Genomic DNA, 20076 nt, shown 5'->3' on the forward strand with positions numbered 1-20076 from the left:
TTTGATTTACAGTAATCACCACCATCAAATCACAAAATGAATCATCATTATCCCCCTCTGTGCTTCTCTCTTTCTCTCTTCTCTCTACAACTGTCTCTCTCCTTTAATTCCATATTCTACTGTATTTGACATGCGAATGTATCCGTGTGTGTGTGTGTGTGTGTGTGTGTGTGTGTGTGTGTGTGTGTGTGTGTGTGTGTGTGTTCCTGTGGGTTTAGTGAGGATGATCGGAGGTGAAGATCTACCCAAGGTTTCCGCCCAGGCCTTGAAGCAGCAATATGAAAAAACGATCGAGGAGGCCACACCAAGCAAACAAGTGAAGGTATAGTAATCACTATGATTAATTTACTATAGACATTCACAGTTTTTGGGATACTACATATATTACATATCTAGAGTATATCGTACTACAGAAATTATCTTTTAAGGTATAGTAGCACTCTTCTAAGTAATGGCTATATAAAACAGCTGGATTTCTATGAATAAATAAATACTATACATGAGTTCATATTGATACACTAGTGCATATATTATTGACAGGAAAGGAGGGAAATATTGATTGTTAGATACAGATCACATACAAAGCCACATACATGACTGATTCAGAGTCTATATTGTCCCCTGTTGACAGGTACAACTACTCCATTTACTATTATTGAACTGCAGGTGGTAAAATGTCAACCTAATTAGTCTGTTGCTACAAATACCAATACCCTTACACAATATATGGGGTCTTAGCCTAATCTAATTTAATTTATTGAATAAAAACACTCAATCATTACCCACTCTTTCTCTCTGACTGTTATTCGATTTCTATTCTACTTTCCACTTATTTTTTCTCTACTTTTCCTCTATAAAACAACAATGAATTCCTCAACCAAACTCGTCACCAATCAGATTGATCTTGATTACAACCAGTTTCAATGGGCTCCAGTGAACGTCTCATCTAAAGTCATTGAAGATGGTCACTATGAAACAGTGGCTGTTACCAGAAGAGTGGAGGCGGCATCATCCTCCTCCACCTCAGCTTCTGCCTCCACTAAAACCACTGAGATAGTGGAGCAGCAGAACTTCCCTCCTCCTCCCACAGAGTTCCTCCAGGGACCTGGTGAGGTCCCAGTCCGTTGTTCCTCCCCGCAGCCCAAGGAGTACATCTGCCCCCACCACCATGCCAAGGACTATTACTCCAAGCAGAGAAACATGGCTGAGCTCAAGCGGCTCTACAAGCACATCCACCCAGAAGTGCGCAAGAATTTGGAGAGGGACTTCTTCAGCCAGGAGATGGCCTACCAGGAGGAGATGTCTGGAGAAATCCAGCAGGCTCGATCAGTGTTCGAAAACAGCAGCAGCCCCAGCAAGTGTATGAGCCCAGAGAGAGAGTATCTGGAGTGGGACGAGATCCTGAAGGGAGAGGTACAGTCCATGCGCTGGATGTTTGAGAATAAGCCCCTGGACTCCATCAAAGATGAAACTCCTGATGAGGACAACAGCAAGAACATCGCCCAACAGGAGATCATAGCAGGAAGTGATGTCAAGTACACTGCGTGGATGTTTGAGACGCAGCCCATCGATGCTTTGCGATCAGATACTCCTGACTCCACTGAACAGACAGGCAAAATGAAAGAGCTTGCGAGAGGAGATGTCAGAACAGCCACTTGGCTATTTGAAACTCAGGCACTGGACACACTGAATAAGATCTACCAGGAGGACAACCAAGGCACTGAAGTTGTTTACACAAAGGACATCGCTGGAGGAGATGTGAAAACTGCCCGTTACCTGTTTGAAACTCAGCACCTGGATACTCTGGCTCACACTGAGACAATCGATGAGACCCACTTCCTTAGCCTGAAATCAGAGCTAGAGGAGATCAAGGGAGAAGTGAAGATGACCACAAGGATGTTTGAAACTCAGCCCATGTGCGTAATCCGGGGAGACTCAGGAGAGATGCTAGAGATCACCACTGTGAGGAGAGAGGAGACTGAGAAAGGAGATGTGAAGACTTCACGCTGGCTGTTTGAAACCCAGCCCTTGGACATGATTAGCAAAGACCCATCTCAAGTCAAACTGATCTGCGGCGTCTCAATGGAGGACAACTACCAAGGTGGGGTGAACAAAGGTCGCTGGCTCTTCGAGACAAAGACCTTGGACTCCATCAAAGATGAGGAATGGGAAAGCTCCAAACTGCACAGGGAGGAGATCATTGGGGCTGATGTTCGCAAGCACTGCATGGTCTTTGAGACCCAGCCTATGGACTCCCTCAAAGACAACGCCAACGCAAGACCAACACAGGTGGAAGACATTGTGGGAGGTAATGTGACTTCTGCCAGGCATTTGTTTGAAACAGTTCCCATGGAGAATCTGAAAGAACTTGCTGAGGTTGGGAAACTTCAGAAGAGGGTCATGACAGAGGAGGAGAAGGGAGATGTCAGACACCAGAGGTGGATGTTTGAGACCAGGCCACTAGAACAAATAAGGGAAGAGAAAAAGGAGGTTCAACGCACTGTAAACCTGGAGGAACTTGACAAGGGAGACGTCACAAATTACAAGGAGATCTTTGAAACCATGGACCTCAGCAAATGTGATACACAGAAGATACAGGTGGAAGGTGTTACAAGTGGATCTGTGAGGTCAAACAAGCATCTGTTTGAGTCCACTCCTATGTATGCAATGCAGGACAGCTCTGGCCATTACCATGAGGTGAAGACTATCAGAAGGGAGGAAATCGTCAAAGGTGATGTCCGCAGCTGCAAATGGATGTTTGAGACACGTCCAATCGATCAGTTTGATGAAAGCATTGATAAATTCCAGATCATCAAAGGTATTTCCAAACAGGAGATTGAGTCAGGTGACGTCAAAACAGCCAAGTGGCTTTTTGAAACTCAGCCACTTGATGGCATCAAATACTTCAGCAATGCTGAGGAAGAGGAGACCAGGAAGAAAGAGGGTGTCCATATTGAGCAAGGTGATGTGAAGACCTGCAGGTGGCTGTTTGAGACACAACCAATGGATGCCTTGTATGAGAAAGTGGAGGCCAAAAGTGAGACTGAATCAACTGAAGTCCAAAAAGGAGATGTGAAAACTTGCACCTGGCTGTTTGAAACTCAAGCCCTGGACACCATACGGGATGAATCAGAGACAGTCATAAAAACTTGCACTGTTGATCAGGAGGAAGTTCAAGGTAAAGATGTCCGCCTGGCTCGCTTCTTGTTTGAGACAGAGAATCTGGAGAACATAACTGGAGAAAGCGAGAGTGATTTCAAGAGGGTAACAGAGATTGACATCCAATCTGGAGATGTTTCCAGAATGAAGTACATCTTTGAGAACCGGTCCTCGGATATCATGACCTCAACCTCAGAGGAAACTATGATGAAGCTGAAGTCTCGCCAGGCTGAGGAAATACAGAAAGGAAATGTGGTGAACTGCACGTGGATGTTTGAAAACCAGCCTATTGATGCAATCCGGGATGCTTCAGAGGAATCAAAAGAGATTCGTACTGTTTCAGATGTCCAAGGTGGTAATGTGGACAAGGGACGTTTCATTTTTGAGACATACTCCCTGGATAAAATCCAAGATGAATCCTCAGAGACAGAAATCAAGAATATTCAGTCCACCATCAGAGAGGAGATTGAAAAGGGAGATGTGAAGAACTACACTATGATGTTTGAGACCCAGCCCCTTTATGCCATCCGAGATAAAGAGGGTCACTACCATGAAGTAACCACAGTTACCAAAGAAGAAATTCTGAGGGGTGATGTTGTTGGGGCTAGATGGCTATTTGAGACAAAGCCTCTAGATTCCATTCGAGACACAGATGAGGTGTACATCATCAAGGCAGTGACTGAGGAGGACGTTCAGAAAGGAGACGTCAGATCAGCCAGGTGGAAATTTGAAACTCAGCCTCTGGATGAAATCGCAGAGGACCTGAAAGTCCGGATGAAAACTGTGGAGGACATCCAGGGTGGAGATGTCAAAATAAACAAACAGCGTTTTGAGGAGGACCAGATGAATCAGTATGTTAGGACTGTTAGTGTGAGTGAGATCCAAAAGGGGGATGTGAGATCTTCCACCTGGCTCTTTGAGACCCGCACTATCGACAAGATCCGTGGAGAGGGCTCTGAGTATGATGAGATGGAGAAAGTAACAAAGGAAGAGGTGGTTAAAGGAGATGTGAAACAGTCTGTATGGCTGTTTGAGAAAGAGCCTCTGGATCGTATCAAAGAGATGGATGGAACAGAAACAGTCATTAGCCGAGAGGAGATCCCACAGGCAGACGTGAAATCAACAACATGGCTCTTTGAATCAACACCCCTTACTGGATTCAATGAAAGCAATGTAGAGAGAACGGAAATCATTGGTAAGAGCATTAAGAATACTCTGGAGGAACTATACAGCCAGAAAATGGTTGAGTCCCAGGGGATTCTTATTGAGACGGATGAGGTTGGAGATGTGAGAATGGCTAAATACAAACTCATGAACCAGGAAGCTCCTGAGATCCAGAGGGAGGAAGTGATCAGGGGCGATCTGAACAACATCATGATGAACCTGTTGAACAGATGTGAGGGGACAGAGAAATGCATCACAATTGACCAGGAAGAGAGAGGAAACATCAACACCACAGTGAAACAACTCTTTAATCAGGAGAGGGGTATCAATGTGGAGAAGGAAGAGATCATCAGAGGAGACATACAAGAGGCCATCAACAACTTGCTGAAAGAGGAGGGGGCCAACAAACGTGGCATTCTCATCCAGGAGGACGAGAAGGGTGATGTCAGGATGACCATTTACTCACTTCTGAATAAAGACACAGAAGAAGGCCTTGACAAAGAGGACATAGTCAGAGGCAATGTAAGGGGAACCTTGCACAGACTCCTCTCAAATCCTGATGCATCAGACCAGAGTAAGATTAGAGTGAGTGATACAGAGAGGGGTAATGTGAGCTTCTACTCCACCTGTATAGAGTCTGGGGCGCTAGACTACCTCCGTCAGCTCCAGACTGAATCAGATGATACTGTGGAAGGGAGAGAAAAAGAGAAGATTATTGGTGGTGATGTTGAGACAACTAAATTGCTTCTCAGAAAGAATCAGAAGGAAATTGGGCGTACCGTCACCGAGGAGGATATACTCCGTGGGGATGTGCACAGCACTGTAAAGGTGTTCATGACAAAGCCAGAGGGCCTACACAACCTGCAGAAGGAGGAAATTGTCAAGGGAGACCTCAGGGCAGCACTCGACTCTCTAACACAGGCCGTGAACCAAAGGGCAGTGCTGGAAAAAGAGGAGGTTGTGAAAGGAGATATCAACATCACACTCAGGTCACTGGTGGAAGCCCAAAATCAAGCCAAGGAGGTGGAGAAGCCAGAGATTGTGAGGGGTGACATCAGAGGGGCCTTGGAATCCTTGGAGAAATCAGCAAACACCAGGACAGAGATCATCATTGAGGATTTGGTGCCTGGTGACATTAAGGGCACCCTAAAATCTCTGGAGGAGGCCAAGCAGGCATTGAAAGAGGTGGAGAAGGAGGAGATAGTCAAAGGTGACATTCATATGGCCTTAATCAATCTGCAGGAAGCTTCTTCTGATAAAAAGGTCTACCAGCATCAGGTTAGTGAGTATGGAGATGTGAAGGGCACCATTCAGCTGCTGCTGGAGCCTACTGCATCCCCTCGAATGCAGCGCCGCGCAAGCACTGAGGGAGACATCAAGACATCGATAAAGTCACTTTACGAACAGGAGGAAATGCAGGTTGAGAAAGAGGAAGTGGTCAAGGGTGATGTCCGGGGGGCCATACACTGCCTCCTGCAGAAGAAGGATGAGAAGCACCACAAGGGCCACAATGTAAGGAGAGTCAAAGGAAAAACTCCACTCCATGAGTGCCCTGAGTGCCTAGCTGCAGCAATGGCAGAAAGCAGAGCTGCCAGCCAGGCTTTTGCCATGACGAACCAGACAGGGACCACAGAGTCGCAGAACGGTGCACAGGAAGTCACTCAGGTTCACTTAGAGCAGAATATCGAAGCTACAAGCCAGGGAGGTCAGTCTACTGTGACACAAACCACAGCTGTCCAGCAGATGGCGACAGAAGCTTCTCAATCCTCACAGCAGTCTTTATCTCAACAGGTGAGCAAGAAACAGCAGCAACAAATGAAGGTGAAACAACAGCAAAACATCAAGCAGCAACAGAACATCAAGCAGCAGCAGAGCATGAAGCAGCAGAGCATGAAGCAGCAGCAGCAGCAACAGCAGCAGCAACACAACATGAAACAGCAAGAAAACATGAAGCAGCAGGAAGCAACCATCAGTCAGCAAGAGCAGCAACAGCAGAGCGTGAAACAGCAAGAAAACATGAAACAGAAGGAAACAACAATCAGTCAGCAGCAGCAGCAAAGCATAAAGCAGCAGCAGCAAAGCGTGAAACAGCAAGAAAACATCAAACAGCAGGAAATTACTATCAGTCAGCAACAGACCAGCACTAAGCAGCAGCAAATGAATGTCAAACAGCAAGTGAATGTTAAAAAGCAGCAAATGAATGTCAAGCAGCAAGTGAATGTTCAACAGCAGCACCTGAAGGTCAAGCAACAAGTGAATGTCCAAACAATTGCTCAACATGAGCAGCAGACAAATGTCCAAGAGCAGCAGATAAAAGAACAGCAGGCAATTGTAAAAGAACAGGAAGTGGTTAAGGAGCCAGTGAAACCCAAAATGGACAACCCTGGACCTATGCTGATAAAGAAGAAAAACATTGGAAAGCAGATGACAGAGAGCACTGCAGTTGCAGGATCAGGCACTGTTGTGACAAAAGAGACATCACAGGTGAACATAACCACAAAGCAGACACAGGAAATAAAGACAATCAAACAGGTCCAGACTTCTGTGACGACTGAACAGAAGACTGCTACTCAAAAGCAAACCATCAAGAACCTGAAGTTGGGCTATGGCAGCACTAAGGGTTTGATCAAGAAAAACAAGCCACAAATTGATCTGCCACCTCCACCTGTCTCCCCACCTCCTCCATCAGAGTCAGAGCTCTCTCTTCCGCCTCCTCCTTCTCCTATCACAGACAGTGATGTCCCACCACCCCTATCTCGTCCTCTGGTCATGAGGCAAGACAGTGACCTCCCTTTACCTCCCCCTCCGCCACCTCCAACTGCAGAGGCAGAGACAGAGTTTTTCCCTCCACCTCCTCCCCCACAGGACTTCCTGCCCCCACCTCCTCCCCCACAGGAGCTGAGTGCTGTGGCACAGCCATCTCCTGCTAAACCTAAAGCACGGCCTCTCTTCAAAGTGCCCAAGCCTGAGCCACCAAAGCAAGCTGAGCCACCCAAGTTTAAGTGGCAGAAGAAACAGCCGCCAGCACCTCAACCGCCTCCTCCTCCACCACCCCCTCCCCCAGCACCTGTGGTTGAAAAGCAGGAAACTTCTGCCACAGCTACCACCATCAAAGAAGAGAGCAGCAAACATGTAGAGCAGATAAAACAGACTACTCTGGAACCTCCCGTTTCTAAAATTCCTTCCGTAATTCCAGTGGCCAAGCCTGTGCAAGAAGAGCCTCCGCGACCACCAAAGAAAGTTTTTGTCCCTCCCATAAAACTCCCACCTCCTCCTGAAACTACTGCAGTAGCAAAGCCCAAGACCTATGCTAGGAAGTTCAAAACTCCCCTCATGCTGGCAGAGGAGAGGTATCGCAAGCAGATGGAAGAAGCAGCAAAAAGCAAAGTAACCACTCCAACATCACCGCCAACTCAAATGCATCTGCAGGCACCAGGTGAAGAGGCCCCAGCCACTGAAAGCACAGGGCTCCCCCAACCACCTCTTCCTAATGAACCTGAGATTGTAGCCAAACCAACCCCTGTTCCACAAGAGCCACCTACAAAGAAAATGCCCACTCAAATCCCCATGGTTAAACCTACAATAAACAAAAAGCTTACTCAAGATTCAACCAGTATGTCCTCTGTTACCTCTAAAAAGCATCAAACAGTGTCTTCTGGGATGACCCAAGGTACCCACTCTCTGTCAACTGATGTTCAGGCCTCCTCTTCCATGGCTTCATCCAGTGCCTCAGAGCAACAACAGACTGCTGTGAAGACCAGCTCTGAGACATCTGTCTCCAAACAGGAGGCCATCCAGCAGGTTTCAAGCTCTGCAACACAGGAGGCCAAAAAGGCACCCTCTCAACCCATGAAGATTCCCAAGGTCACTCCAAATTTCAAGGTCAAAACTATAAAGCCACCAAAAGTTGAGGCAGAAAGTAAGCAAGAGGAAAATGCAGCACAGAAGGAGCAAGTGGCCATCAATGCCACAGCACAGATGAACCAAAAGAGTACACAGAGCGTTACACAGATGGGTACAGCTCAGCAAAATTCAGAAAGCCTCTCAAGCAGCACCCAAAAGGTCACTGAGGTCACTGTGGAGCAGGTTGGAAAGGCTGCAACTTCTGACAGTAAAGTGGAAATCCAGATGAAAAAATCCAAACAAAAGTCAAAAAAGGAAGTGAAACAAGTTGTGCCTATTCAAGTCTCTCCTGTACCCCCAATGACTGTTGAGGTTCCTAAAGGACAAGGCCAGGTAACAATTGTTCAGTCCCACCAGGAAGTGAAGGAAAAGCATGTTCAGATCAGAGAGGAAGTTGTGGTAACGGAGAGCCAGGTGCAGCAGCAGAGCATCCAGCAGAAAAGCAAAATTCAAATAAAGAAGCAAGTGAAGTCCTCCCAACAGCAACAACAGCAGAAACAGATGCAACAGCTGCAGCAAAAAGAGATGTCCAAACAGGAGGTTAGTCAAATCAGCTCACAAGAGATGAAGCAGACTGAATCAGTGGCTGAGATCACTGATAGTCAGAAGTATGTGGAAGTGCAGAAGCTGTTGAGCCAGATTAAGGAAATGCAGAGTGTTCACGGGAAACTGGATGCCAACTCTGTGAAGGCAATGGTGATTTCACTTCCCGATTGGCTCATTGGAACAGAGGAAAAGACAAGGATGGTTACTACTCAGTTCAGTAAGCAAAAGCTAAAGGAAGTAATTGTGCATATCAGAAACATTGCACAGGCAAAGCTGATTTTTATTGAGTCGAATGTGCAGGAATCTAGCAAGCCAGAGAGTGAGCCAGAGCCAGAGAAGGTGATCATTGGTGGTGCAACTCCTAAAATCTCTAAGATTAGCATTGGCTCTGCCAGGGTGGAAACCCAGAAGAAAGTAAAGGAGGAGAGACGGAGCACCCAGGAAATCAAAGAGCAGGACCTGTCCAAAACAAGGACCCCGGAGCCCAAAGTACCCTCTGATACGATGAGAATGAGAACCCCATCACCCACCTTCATCAGCATAGAGTCATCCAGGAGGACAGATTCTCCTTTCAGGGTCAGCCCTTCTCCACCACCCTCTTTCAGATCTGATGCGACCCCTACACCCCCTCCTCGCTGGGTGGACACCCCTACAAAGCTAAGCAGGGCTACACCTTCGCCCACAATGAGCCGATCACACAAGTTGACCAAGCTGAAAGATAACACCACCAAGGTCGCACAGACCCCACCACCAATGCCTGTGCCAGAGCACATGATGATGATGCACACAGCTGAGATGGAGGAGGAGTCCTTGTCTTCCAGCCACCAAGAGTTCACCATGGAGAGCCATTCAGTTGAGATGTTTGACGTCTCAGAAGCGGTGGACTCTATGATGACCGTGAAAGACAAGCGGGTGTTCTTTGAGGAGGCTCAGAAAGCAGAAGTCAACAAGACTTACATGCGCAAGGACCCTATTGATATCCCTGAGAGACTAGGGGGCGATGCAGAGGAGGATGCTGAGAGTGCTGAGATCCAGGAGAGGATGAAGGAGGATCTCCCCAGAGTCGATCTATCCAAACTGGTCAACAAGTTTGAGTCCCCGCAACCAAAAATGTACGTCAGGAGAGATCCGATCCTCATACCAGAGAGGTTGGGCAGCGATACAGAGGAAGGAGATGCTGAGATTGAGCGCAGACCCACTCCAGCCGAGGAGAAGCCATCATTTGACATCAAGGCCATCAAGAATGTTTTTGAACTGGGTGAGCCAAGCTTCCACCATGTGAGGGAGGAGAAGGAGAAGGATGCTACTGGTTTCTCTGAAACACAGTCTATCACAGAACACTACTCTACTGTTGATGAGTTTGGGAACACAGTGACGGGGTCAAGAACTGAGACATCCATGCACTCTGAGAATGTGTCTGGAATACCCAACCCACCCACCTATGCAGACGTGGTGCGGGGGAACGTGCCCGTCCTGAGCGTGTCGCCTGATGCTTCTGCTGAGGAGCTCCTGCAGAGCTTTCAGCAGTCATGGGCCGACAGCGAAACTGTGTTCAGAAACCTGGGCTTCAGCGCAACCGAGGAGCAAAGATCTCAGATGATGTCTCACCAAAGGGAGAGCATCGTGACTGGTAAAGCTGTGTGACCAGCATGGAAATGACTAATCTGGAAAGCCATGGTGTGTTTTTAATACTAGTGTTTTTGCTGTGTGTCAGTTTGGTTACTCTAATACATACATGCTTGTCTAGTTTGTGTTATTATGCCATATGAGAAGGATATTTAAGCATGTCTCTTTTCACTTGTTTTTCACTTTTCTCTGCCTGTTTCTTTTTCTATTTTGCTTCTCTCTTGATATCTCTCTCCCTCTTTCATCTCCTCAAAAATATTTTAGTGTATGATTTACAAGTTTTTTTCCTACACTGTTTGTCCTCAAACACATTATTTTGAGGATCCTCATTACTCAGTCACTGATACATACTAGAGGCCATCAGTTAAATGGAGGGCAAAGGCCAAAGTCTGCAAAACAATCTTGTGAAAAAGTTCTTGTGCATGACATATGACTATTTTATTGCATATAAGAGCATTGAGCTGACTCATTAATGTTTGTGCTGAAAGTCTTGCCCATGGTGTTATTCTACCAAATTGATTTTAACTACGTATTAAATAAGCTTTAGTTAGACTTTGCACTTCGCCCAATTAGGGCCACAGGTCTTAAACCATAATCTTTGCTCTTCCTGTCCGAGCATATTTTAGTTTCAAAGCAAATTCTTCCCCTACAGACACTAAATGTTTATCCAACGCTGTTTATTTATGGAGTAATTAAAAGACAGGCGCTGGGTTAAAAGCTTGAACTTTTCCATAGTTGGCTTTCAATGACCCAGATAGAACAATTTTCATCTTGATTGGTATACACTGTACCTAATTTTGGGCATGTGTGGGTGCATTGAGTTTGACCTGATTCCGCATTTTCTTTCAATGAGGAGGGCAGACTTTCAGCTAAGACTTAGATGCATTAATAACTTTGGTGTTAAGAAGTACTTTCATTATAAGTACTCATATATGTTATATCCATTATTATAAGTACATACACTATGAGTTTAATGGTTTTCAGACTTTGGGTCAGAGGTCCTCAATGTATCAACAAAACAACATACAGTATTTCATAGCCCATAGATATCTTACAAAGTAGATGTCTGTTGCTTACAAGGTGTTGTCAGACAGTTCATGATTAAAAATTAACATAAATCTAAGCAGGATTAAGTTCCATAACTGTTCATTTGACTTGGTGACATGGTTTATTGTGGTGCTGCTAAATGATCACACTGTTTTAACATTGTGCTGTGTGACTTGCACTAACTTACATTTGACACTCTGATTTGCAGTATGCTAATCATTCAGCCATCTAATTAATAATTGCTTATCTTTTAGAAAATTCGAGTACCCGAGTCCGAACTGTGTCGGGTATGTCGGAAGAGAGTTTACCCCATGGAGTTGCTGATTGCAGACAAACAAAACTTCCATAAAACCTGCTTCCGCTGTACCCACTGCAGCAGTCAATTAAGGTAAAAATGTAATCACAAATATTTACACCGTCTTCAATGTGGCTTATCTACAAGACACTCTAAAAATCTTAACCATTTGTGTAATTAGTGGTGTTTTCATCTTCCAAGAACTTCATTGTTCTTATTTTCTTGTTTTGCCCTCACGCAGCCTTGGCACGTATGCCTCTCTCCATGGGCGCATGTACTGCAAGCCACACTACAAGCAGCTCTTCAAGGCCAAAGGAAATTATGATGAAGGTTTTGGAGAAAGACCCCACAAGGAGCTATGGAGCAACAAAAATCAGACTTCACCAGAAAAGACAAAACCCAAAAACCCCTCCCCAGAAAAATCTGAACCCAAGCGCTCAGCCCTGCCTAGCTCGATAGAGAAAGAAAAGACATCTGAAAAAGACAAAGACACCAGCCAGTCATCGAATGATGAGACCAAAAAGCCTACCAGTAAAATTGCCATTGTCTGGCCCCCACAGTCCGAGTCTCCTAAGAAGGCATTTCATGCAGAGGAAGAGGTGAAGCTGGTCAAACCAACATGGCCTCCCCAGGAAAGTGCGCCTCAGGAGATGACAGAGACCCCGAAACGTACCTCTAGACCACCTAAAGAGCCAGCCGTCACTCACTCTGAAAATGGGTTGAGGGAAAACGATAACACTCAGGATGTGCCAGTGACCCCATTACCTGAGAAAGTTAAACTTGTGAAGGATCCAAAGCCGACACAGGGTTCAACATCCCCCATTGCGGAACAGAGCGTGAAGGCAATGGAGGAGACTGCGCCCGATGTCAATCAAATCCCAGGCACCAAAGATGTTTCAGAAGATCCGCAGCAAACCGAGACTGAAAGTCCAGAGAACGTGATGGAAAGCCCAAGTGAAGAGAAGAAGAAAGATGCAACAGGCGAAACTGAAGGGGAAGATGAGCATAAGGAGAAAGAGACAAAAGATGATGTGAAGGTGAGAGAGGAAAGTGGAGAGAGAGATGGAGAAGCACAAAGTGTTGATACAGAGAGAAAAGAGGTAAAGGAGATGGAGGGAGATTCAGGTGGAGTAGAGGTCACAGTGATCGATGGAGAGGTGGTGCCAGAGCAAAACATCAATGGGATCTCAAACTCAAACAACAACAACAACAACAACAACAACTCCTACAGTGCGCTCTTGGACTGTGGACCATCCTGGTCAGGATTCGATGATGTCAGCATGAAACCAACACTCCTTGACACCAGCCCCAGCGATCCTTTCAGCCTGGGTATTCCTGACAACGACATTAAGCCCTCCATTCTGGACAGTCCTGACAAAGACTTTGTGAATGTGTACAAGTCAGAACCATCAGACTTTTTCCAGCGGGCACAAACCGAACCAGATTTTTATCCTCCTGTTGCCAAATGCACAGATGCTACATCTTCAGACGACCCAATCAGCAGGGACTGGTTTAAAGTAGACACAGAGGAGGAGGAGACGACCACAGTCTCAGACAACCAGCCGCCAAAGCTCAGTGCTTCTGCGAGTTTTCTGGAGGACATTTTCGCAGGGCTGGATCAGAGCCCTAGCCTGCTGACTGATTTCAAGGATGACATTTTCTGCGATGCTCCCAGTGGTGGCGCCTCTACATCTTTCCTGGACGACCTCCTGGATTTCGGCATGGAGTCGAGAGGGGCGGGGAAACCAAAAAACGCTGTGGAGTGGGAGGAGGGGAGGCCCGAAATCTCGTTGGGCACCTCAGGAAAGGGCGGCTTACTCTGGGAAGGGGATCACTTGTCTGTGGAAGATCAAATCAAGCGCAACCGTTACTATGGAGACGAAGATGATGACGAATAAGATATCCCGAATAAAAAGGGATTTTTTTTTTTTACCAAAATGCTAAAAAAAAAACAGCAGTCACTCACTGCTAACATAAACAATTTAATCAGCCAGTCATATTCAGTTTTCCACTAGCTTCACTTTCTCCTATTACTCATTTTATACTGTCATAATAAAACAGCCCATGGAGAGATGAATGTAACAATCAACGTTCAAAATCTTTTATACTATAAATATAGAATACTATTCTGTGGATGCTTACTTGCTCTATGCAATTATATCTACATTTTTATCTTTTAGAGCTGTTTGAACGCACCTGGTGTGCAGAATGGGTAATATATGGTTGTAATGATGATGATGATGATGATGATGATCAAGGAAATACATTATCCTCTTTGTATGCTGTAAACATTATACTCTTCTGGTATCTCCCTTTGCTGGTTTCTCATTTTATAACTTCACTCTTTCTAAAAAAATGCTTGTATTTTTGTTTGCTTTATTTTAAGAATAGCCTAAAATGTTTTGTTTTCTTTCCTTCCTTGCTTTGTTTTGCGAGAATTCCTGACAGGTGGTCGAGGGCTGCTTTCAGGCTGGTTAAGGAAAAGCTCTTTCTATTGTACTGGTAATGCTGTCATAGCAGAAAATAAAATACGTTTCTGAGATCTTGCTCTCTGTGTCACTTTTTCTCTGTTTTTCACCAAGTGAAACCGTTTACAGTTTCTCACAGTCCTCTCTCTCTGTCTTATTCTCTCTCTCTCTTTCTCTCTCTCTCTCTCTATGTGTAAGGTACTGTATGGCATGATCTATTGCTTACCCCTGTTTCAAATGAAAGCTCTGAGATCTTTGTGCTTAGTAGTGTATTGATTTTTCTCACCGTTTCCAGCTTTTGTACGAGTCTCTTTTTGTGACCTGCTTCAGATTAGTGTGTTTCTTCTGTGTTCTGTGTGTCTCCCTGCGCTCCTCATTTTGAAGCCATGGGGTTTTAATGAGTCCCACAGACCACTCAATACTGGTCTTTATAATGAGACACAAGACAAAATAAAGAAGGGGTAACTTGACACAAGGACCAACCATCAAGTGCTTACTCCCTAGATATAAAATATATGAATGCTTAGAGAAATCATTATTTCTCACCCTGTACTACAACACCGGAATATATGCCAACACAAACACAAAGTGGTTTGTCTTTCAATCCTGGATGTTTCAAATTATTTTTTTATTCTGACCTGGCACCTGTTTGGTGATTGATTCGTTTTCAGTGCAAAGGCGACAGCTGAGGGTTTGTCATTATGAAGGAGCCATTAAGGTGATTTATTAATATTCGCTCAAATGACTCGACACTCTCTCCCCATGCTTTACATTAGATACATTTTTGGTAATGACACGACACTGAGAGAGCTGTATAGCAAGAGTGGCGATCCACTTTGAAACACCGAGATCAAAATGCTGAACTTTTACATCAAAGGGACGTGTCCCGATTGAAATGACTGATTTGTATAGACACAGCAACTGATCGGGAGTTTTGTTTATATAGTAGCTTTCAGATCCTGCCTCCGGGCTGCAACACTCTCTACCTGCTCCGCAAGAAAATGAATAGGTGGGAGCGCTGCAGACGTATTTGAATTAACATAACTTAAAGAAGATGATGTAGCCTAAATTACCTGCTTGACCTGGGAAACAGTGGTTTGTAAAACACTATGAAATCGTGTTACCACTCAACCTCGCCTCACCAACATGAATCCTCCCCTAGGGTTTGGGGGAGATATAGCCTGGCTACTACTTGCGTTATAAATGAGTTGCGTAGCTGCGAAATGACAACCCACTGAATTTTTTTTTTTTAATAATTAGCCTATCTACATATCAGACGATGAGAATTAATATCCCGAGCAACACTGCTGCTCTCCACCAAAGTCAAATCAGCCGGCATATCTCAGGGGAGCACACTCGCGCCCGACGGAGCTTGAAACATCGCACCTGAACCCAGCCGTGGATGTGAATGAAAATGCCATGTACGTGACCTGGCGAGCATGCTCTACAAGCCGCGGGGTTCCAAGAGATGCTCTGGGGAATTAAGGCGAAACAAATGAGGAGGAATGTTCCGGGAATCAAGGCGCTCGAGGTCCAGTAGGCGAGTGATCATTGGACTCAGGGCGCTTTGAAGGAGGTCATGGATTAAAGATTAAAAACCCTAGGGTCTGTTCTGAGATCATTCTCCGTGATGCATGGCCTGCTGCTTGGCAGTTGTAAAGACCACTTCTTCGTTAACCTATTTGACAACTCAGGCTCTACCATGCATTTTCTGCTCTGCCATGTCTTCCACGAATTAACCAATCAATCTTATGGACTCGAATATTCTACTTTTTAGGGACAAGCTGAAGAACAAAGTTCAATTGTAGGACAATACATGTTAAACGTATAATAGGATACTTTATATTATGTTGATGTTTTGTCTACTAACAGACAATGGGGGGGAACTATGAACTATAAAACATCCCACCTCTGCAATATAGGCTTAGGCTATACTTGTGTTCAAATATCAGCAAATACCAGAAATTTGACAGATACAAATCTGCACTCAGGGCCAGGCAAATACCTCTTACAGACAACCTTGCTACATAAAAGTGCCATTGTCGATTTCAGCGGAAGGACGACACTGATTGGACAGCGCCCCTCTCGGCGGTAGCGCGTGCACACACGCATATACATGCACACACACTTTATCTCCCGCGCTTATAGTCGTTCCGGCGGAGGTGCGGGGTGGCCACAGTCGCATCAGCAGCGCTCGCCCCAGTAGGATGGCGTTCGACAAACCGGTAGGTTCAAATGTATTTTTGTCCTCTGCGTGCCTTGCACCATTCAGTCTCTCAGAGCTACGTCCTGGTGGAATCTGTCACGCGCCCTGCTGCATCGCTCGAGTCATATTGCCTCATTCTCCTTTTATATCAAATTAGAAATTCTATTGGAGCTTCTATGACCTGTTATTTTCCCTGTTCTGTCCCTGTTCTGTCGCAAGAGTGTCTGAGAGACACAACACGTTTATCCTGCGTCTCTCTGCAACAATTCAACGCACTGTGGGAATGCAGTAAGTGTGACTTTGCTTTAGAACAAACGCGGGGCAGAGAGCTGCGGGGACGATGTTCATTTCACCACTTAGGTTACAGCGTCATGCGGTCTAATAACCTAGTGCGAAGATAATGGATAGTGGTTTCATGGAGAACAAAAACATTGTTGTGCTATTGTATTTTTTCGTATTGTAGAAAGCCAACCCTTAAATCATAAATAAAAAACAACCATTGATTTATCCAGAATATAAAGTTAGGCTACTTTAAAAGACGTGTGATGAAGATGTTCGTGTGGGTTGCTGTTTAAAGATTTAAGTTTTAGCCGGCTCTTGTCTTTGCCAACTCGCTACATATAGTAATAGCTTTTAGAGCGAGGTGAAAGCATTATTCTTTGCAAGAGCTCATACATCGGTAGGTTAATTTACATTTGATGACGGTTGACGACTGAAATTCAATCTCTATAAACATAATGCATGTGTACACAGTCAGTGATTTGCACAATGAAAAAAAGCATGGCGCATTGTTTAAATGAGATAAATCTTCTAAATCCGTGAACACACCTGATCTCACGCTTCCTGGATTAAGTAGTCAAAGCGCTCATCCCACAGACATTATTTTTAATTGGACGTTGTGTTGTCTCCTTTGATTATTTCGCTGCGGTGTATTCAGCATCCACCACTGTAGTGGCAGACCGTTATGTTCCTCTACTCACACAAAAGACAGAAGTTCAGTCATCAGTGTCTACACAAATTGATCACACCAATGGAACGCTCGGTCATGTCTGTTAAAGCATAAAACGCTTAATTGAACCAAACCTCTACATTCACAGTAAACAACGAGTGTACTTTCCTACTATTGACTTTTTTACTAACCCCTGGGCCACTGGCATTTTGAATAGGCCGACAATCTAGACAAATGGGCACGTAGTAGTCCGTCACCACTGCTGAGGATCAGCAGTAATGACATTAATGTCAATGATAATGGGGGAAATAGCGGCTTATTTTTGTCGGGGTTGGGAGAGAGGAGCCGGCCGGGAATTTATGGACGCGCCTGTCTGCAGTAAGTCAGTTCATTAGGCAGGGGAGACGGTGAAGTGCGCGCCATGCCTCACGGCGCAGATGCGCCCTCTCTCCCTTCCCAGTAACCTTGCGCCCACAGAGTCATGGTACATAATTATCACACTGACGTAGAACAAGACACACGGTGCACTTAGCTAGGCCATGGACTCATTACAGCCAGCTGTGATTACATAGGGCATACCGAGTGTCGCCGACACATGACTCGTAACTTAAGACAATCAAACATCTGTTTGTCATGGCTTGCGTATGTGCACCAGGTACTTGCTTGTCTGCAAATATTTGTCATTGTCTAAACTGTAATAAGCAATTAAAAGACAGACAGAATTGGTATGCCGTTCCTCTGCGACTTTTTAGTGGTTACAGTTAGTCAAACCAAATACATTAAACGAGGTATGTGTAAAGAGCCTTGGATACTAGTATTATCTGCATCTCTCCCTCTCTCTCTCTCTCTCTCTCTCTCTCTCTCTCTCTCTCTCTCTCTCATACCCAAACACTCTTTGTACTGCGAATTACATTTTCGAAGAGGATCACCAAGCGCCAGACTGGCGTGTTGATGGCAGCCTTTTGATTGGCAGTGATGTAGGCTATTGTGTTAATTTGCATTCTTTATTACCACAGGTTTAGGTTTTATGGTCTCCTATTTGTCTGTCAACATGATAAAAACAACAAAAACAATGATTTCCATACAACTTCATGGATAGGTGTAGCACGGGAAAGGAATGACCCAATACATTTAGGTGGGGACCAACTAATTATTCTCCCCTGTAGCTGACATCGTGAGAAGGGCATTAGGCCGTGGCGAAGGTCTTCTCTCTTCTGCTGCCCTTTCAGTTCAAAATTAGGTGCGCGTTCTGCGCGCCATCCAGCTGTCTGCATTTTTGACAGCTGTTTGAATTAGTCCTGAAAGAAATCACTGTATTGCACCAAAGACCAGGAAATCATTATGGTGACATGGTTAAGCTATTTTAGGCCATTGGCATGATTCAAACAGTTACACCTCGCTTATTAATAATGCAAGTGGAAATCTTCGATTTTATTTAAAGTAGGCCTATCCTTCAGGGTCCTTTAATCTAGGCGGTAAAATGAAAACATTCGTTAAATTCCAATTATACAGCAAGGTTATATGGTGGAACTAAGTGCCTGTCTCAAAGTGATGCAGAGGTTTATAAAATCAACTGAGAGCATTTCGGAGGGCTGACTGGGGGCACAAACACTGATGGATTTCTGAGGTAGCTTCGCTCCAGGCCAATACTCATCTAGAATCAGCTGGACGTCTATCAAATGAGCTCCATTACACAAAACACAATATGTGCCGTGGGTGCCCTGGGAACACTATTTCACAAACAATCTTCATAAGAGTTATAGGCTACGTTTACAAAAAAGTTATTTGCAGCTAAATTATTTATCCGTTCATGCACCTTGTTTTTTTCTTCCTAAGAACTAGTTATTCATTATTTACGGCATCACGCTGTGGCCAAGTCCTCTCCAATAATATCAATCTAAAAATATCTGCGATATGCCTCTTACCGCATTTGATCCATATCATATTAGCTTCTGCGAAACGGAAATGTTCAGTCTGGGTGTTTGCCGCCACGTGTGCAGGCGGGGTGTTCCATTATGGATGTGGTTGTAATATCTATGCCACTGTCCCAGTAGAGGGCTACTGCCTTCCGACCTAAACTTATATTAAGCCACAGTCGATATATATGACATATTGCCGTGACTTTTTGTGTGTGTGTGTGTGTGTGGGGGGGTATGTATTGTAAGTGTATATGTGCAAGTGTACATTAAATAAATAAGAAAAATGTGTGTGTGTGTGTGTGTGTGTGTGTGTGTGTGCGTGCGTGCGTGCGTGCGTGCGTGCCTGCCTGTACTCCTGCTGATTGCAGGCTGCTGTGTTTGGGGGTCTGTTCACGCTGACAGAAGGTTAATATTTCAGTGTTTGTCTAACAGTAGGCAAACTATTGTTGCTCTAACAAGAGCAATAACTGTAGTTTGATGCAACCATGGGTAATGTTTGATGATTTTATTATTACACAGTGACACAGTCAACAATACTCTGAGGGAGTGTGTGTGTGTGCCACAGGATTTATTGGAATTGTCTCTAGCTAAGAATGTCAACTGAGCCTTGTGATTGTATTCTCTCTCTCTCTCTCTCTCTCTCTCTCTCTCTCTCTCTCTCTCTCTCTCTCTCTCTGTGTGCTTCTTTTGGTTCCTGTGAGATAATTTAAATGTCAGGGTTACACCGGAATGAGATGAAATCTCCCTACTGCGCCTCTTCATTATTTGTAGCTTTGTGAAGTTGAACGCGGACG

The 20076-nt window shown here is 44.9% G+C and overlaps 2 protein-coding genes across 5 annotated transcripts in view; both read left to right on the forward strand.

The window, feature by feature from the left end:
• Positions 1 to 12121, forward strand: part of xirp2a (xin actin binding repeat containing 2a) — a 52868-nt gene extending 40747 nt beyond the window's left edge. For all 4 annotated transcript variants that reach the window (XM_048234407.1, XM_048234408.1, XM_048234409.1 and 1 more), the window contains 4 exons: positions 219 to 322; positions 898 to 10402; positions 11700 to 11833; positions 11982 to 12121. In XM_048234407.1, coding sequence (XP_048090364.1) covers positions 219 to 322; positions 898 to 10402; positions 11700 to 11794 — 9704 coding nt within the window. In that variant the 3' untranslated portion in view covers positions 11795 to 11833; positions 11982 to 12121. The remainder of the gene's footprint in view (positions 1 to 218; positions 323 to 897; positions 10403 to 11699; positions 11834 to 11981) is intronic.
• Positions 12122 to 16363: 4242 nt separating this feature from the next.
• b3galt1a (UDP-Gal:betaGlcNAc beta 1,3-galactosyltransferase, polypeptide 1a) overlaps positions 16364 to 20076 on the forward strand; it is a 118741-nt gene continuing 115028 nt past the window's right edge. Inside the window, exon 1 of the mRNA XM_048234411.1 lies at positions 16364 to 16433. The gene's annotated coding sequence lies outside the window, so the exon portion shown is untranslated. The remainder of the gene's footprint in view (positions 16434 to 20076) is intronic.

The sequence above is a fragment of the Alosa alosa genome, chromosome 23 (assembly GCF_017589495.1).
Source record: "Alosa alosa isolate M-15738 ecotype Scorff River chromosome 23, AALO_Geno_1.1, whole genome shotgun sequence".
In the NCBI taxonomy this organism is placed as follows: Eukaryota; Metazoa; Chordata; class Actinopteri; order Clupeiformes; family Clupeidae; genus Alosa; species Alosa alosa.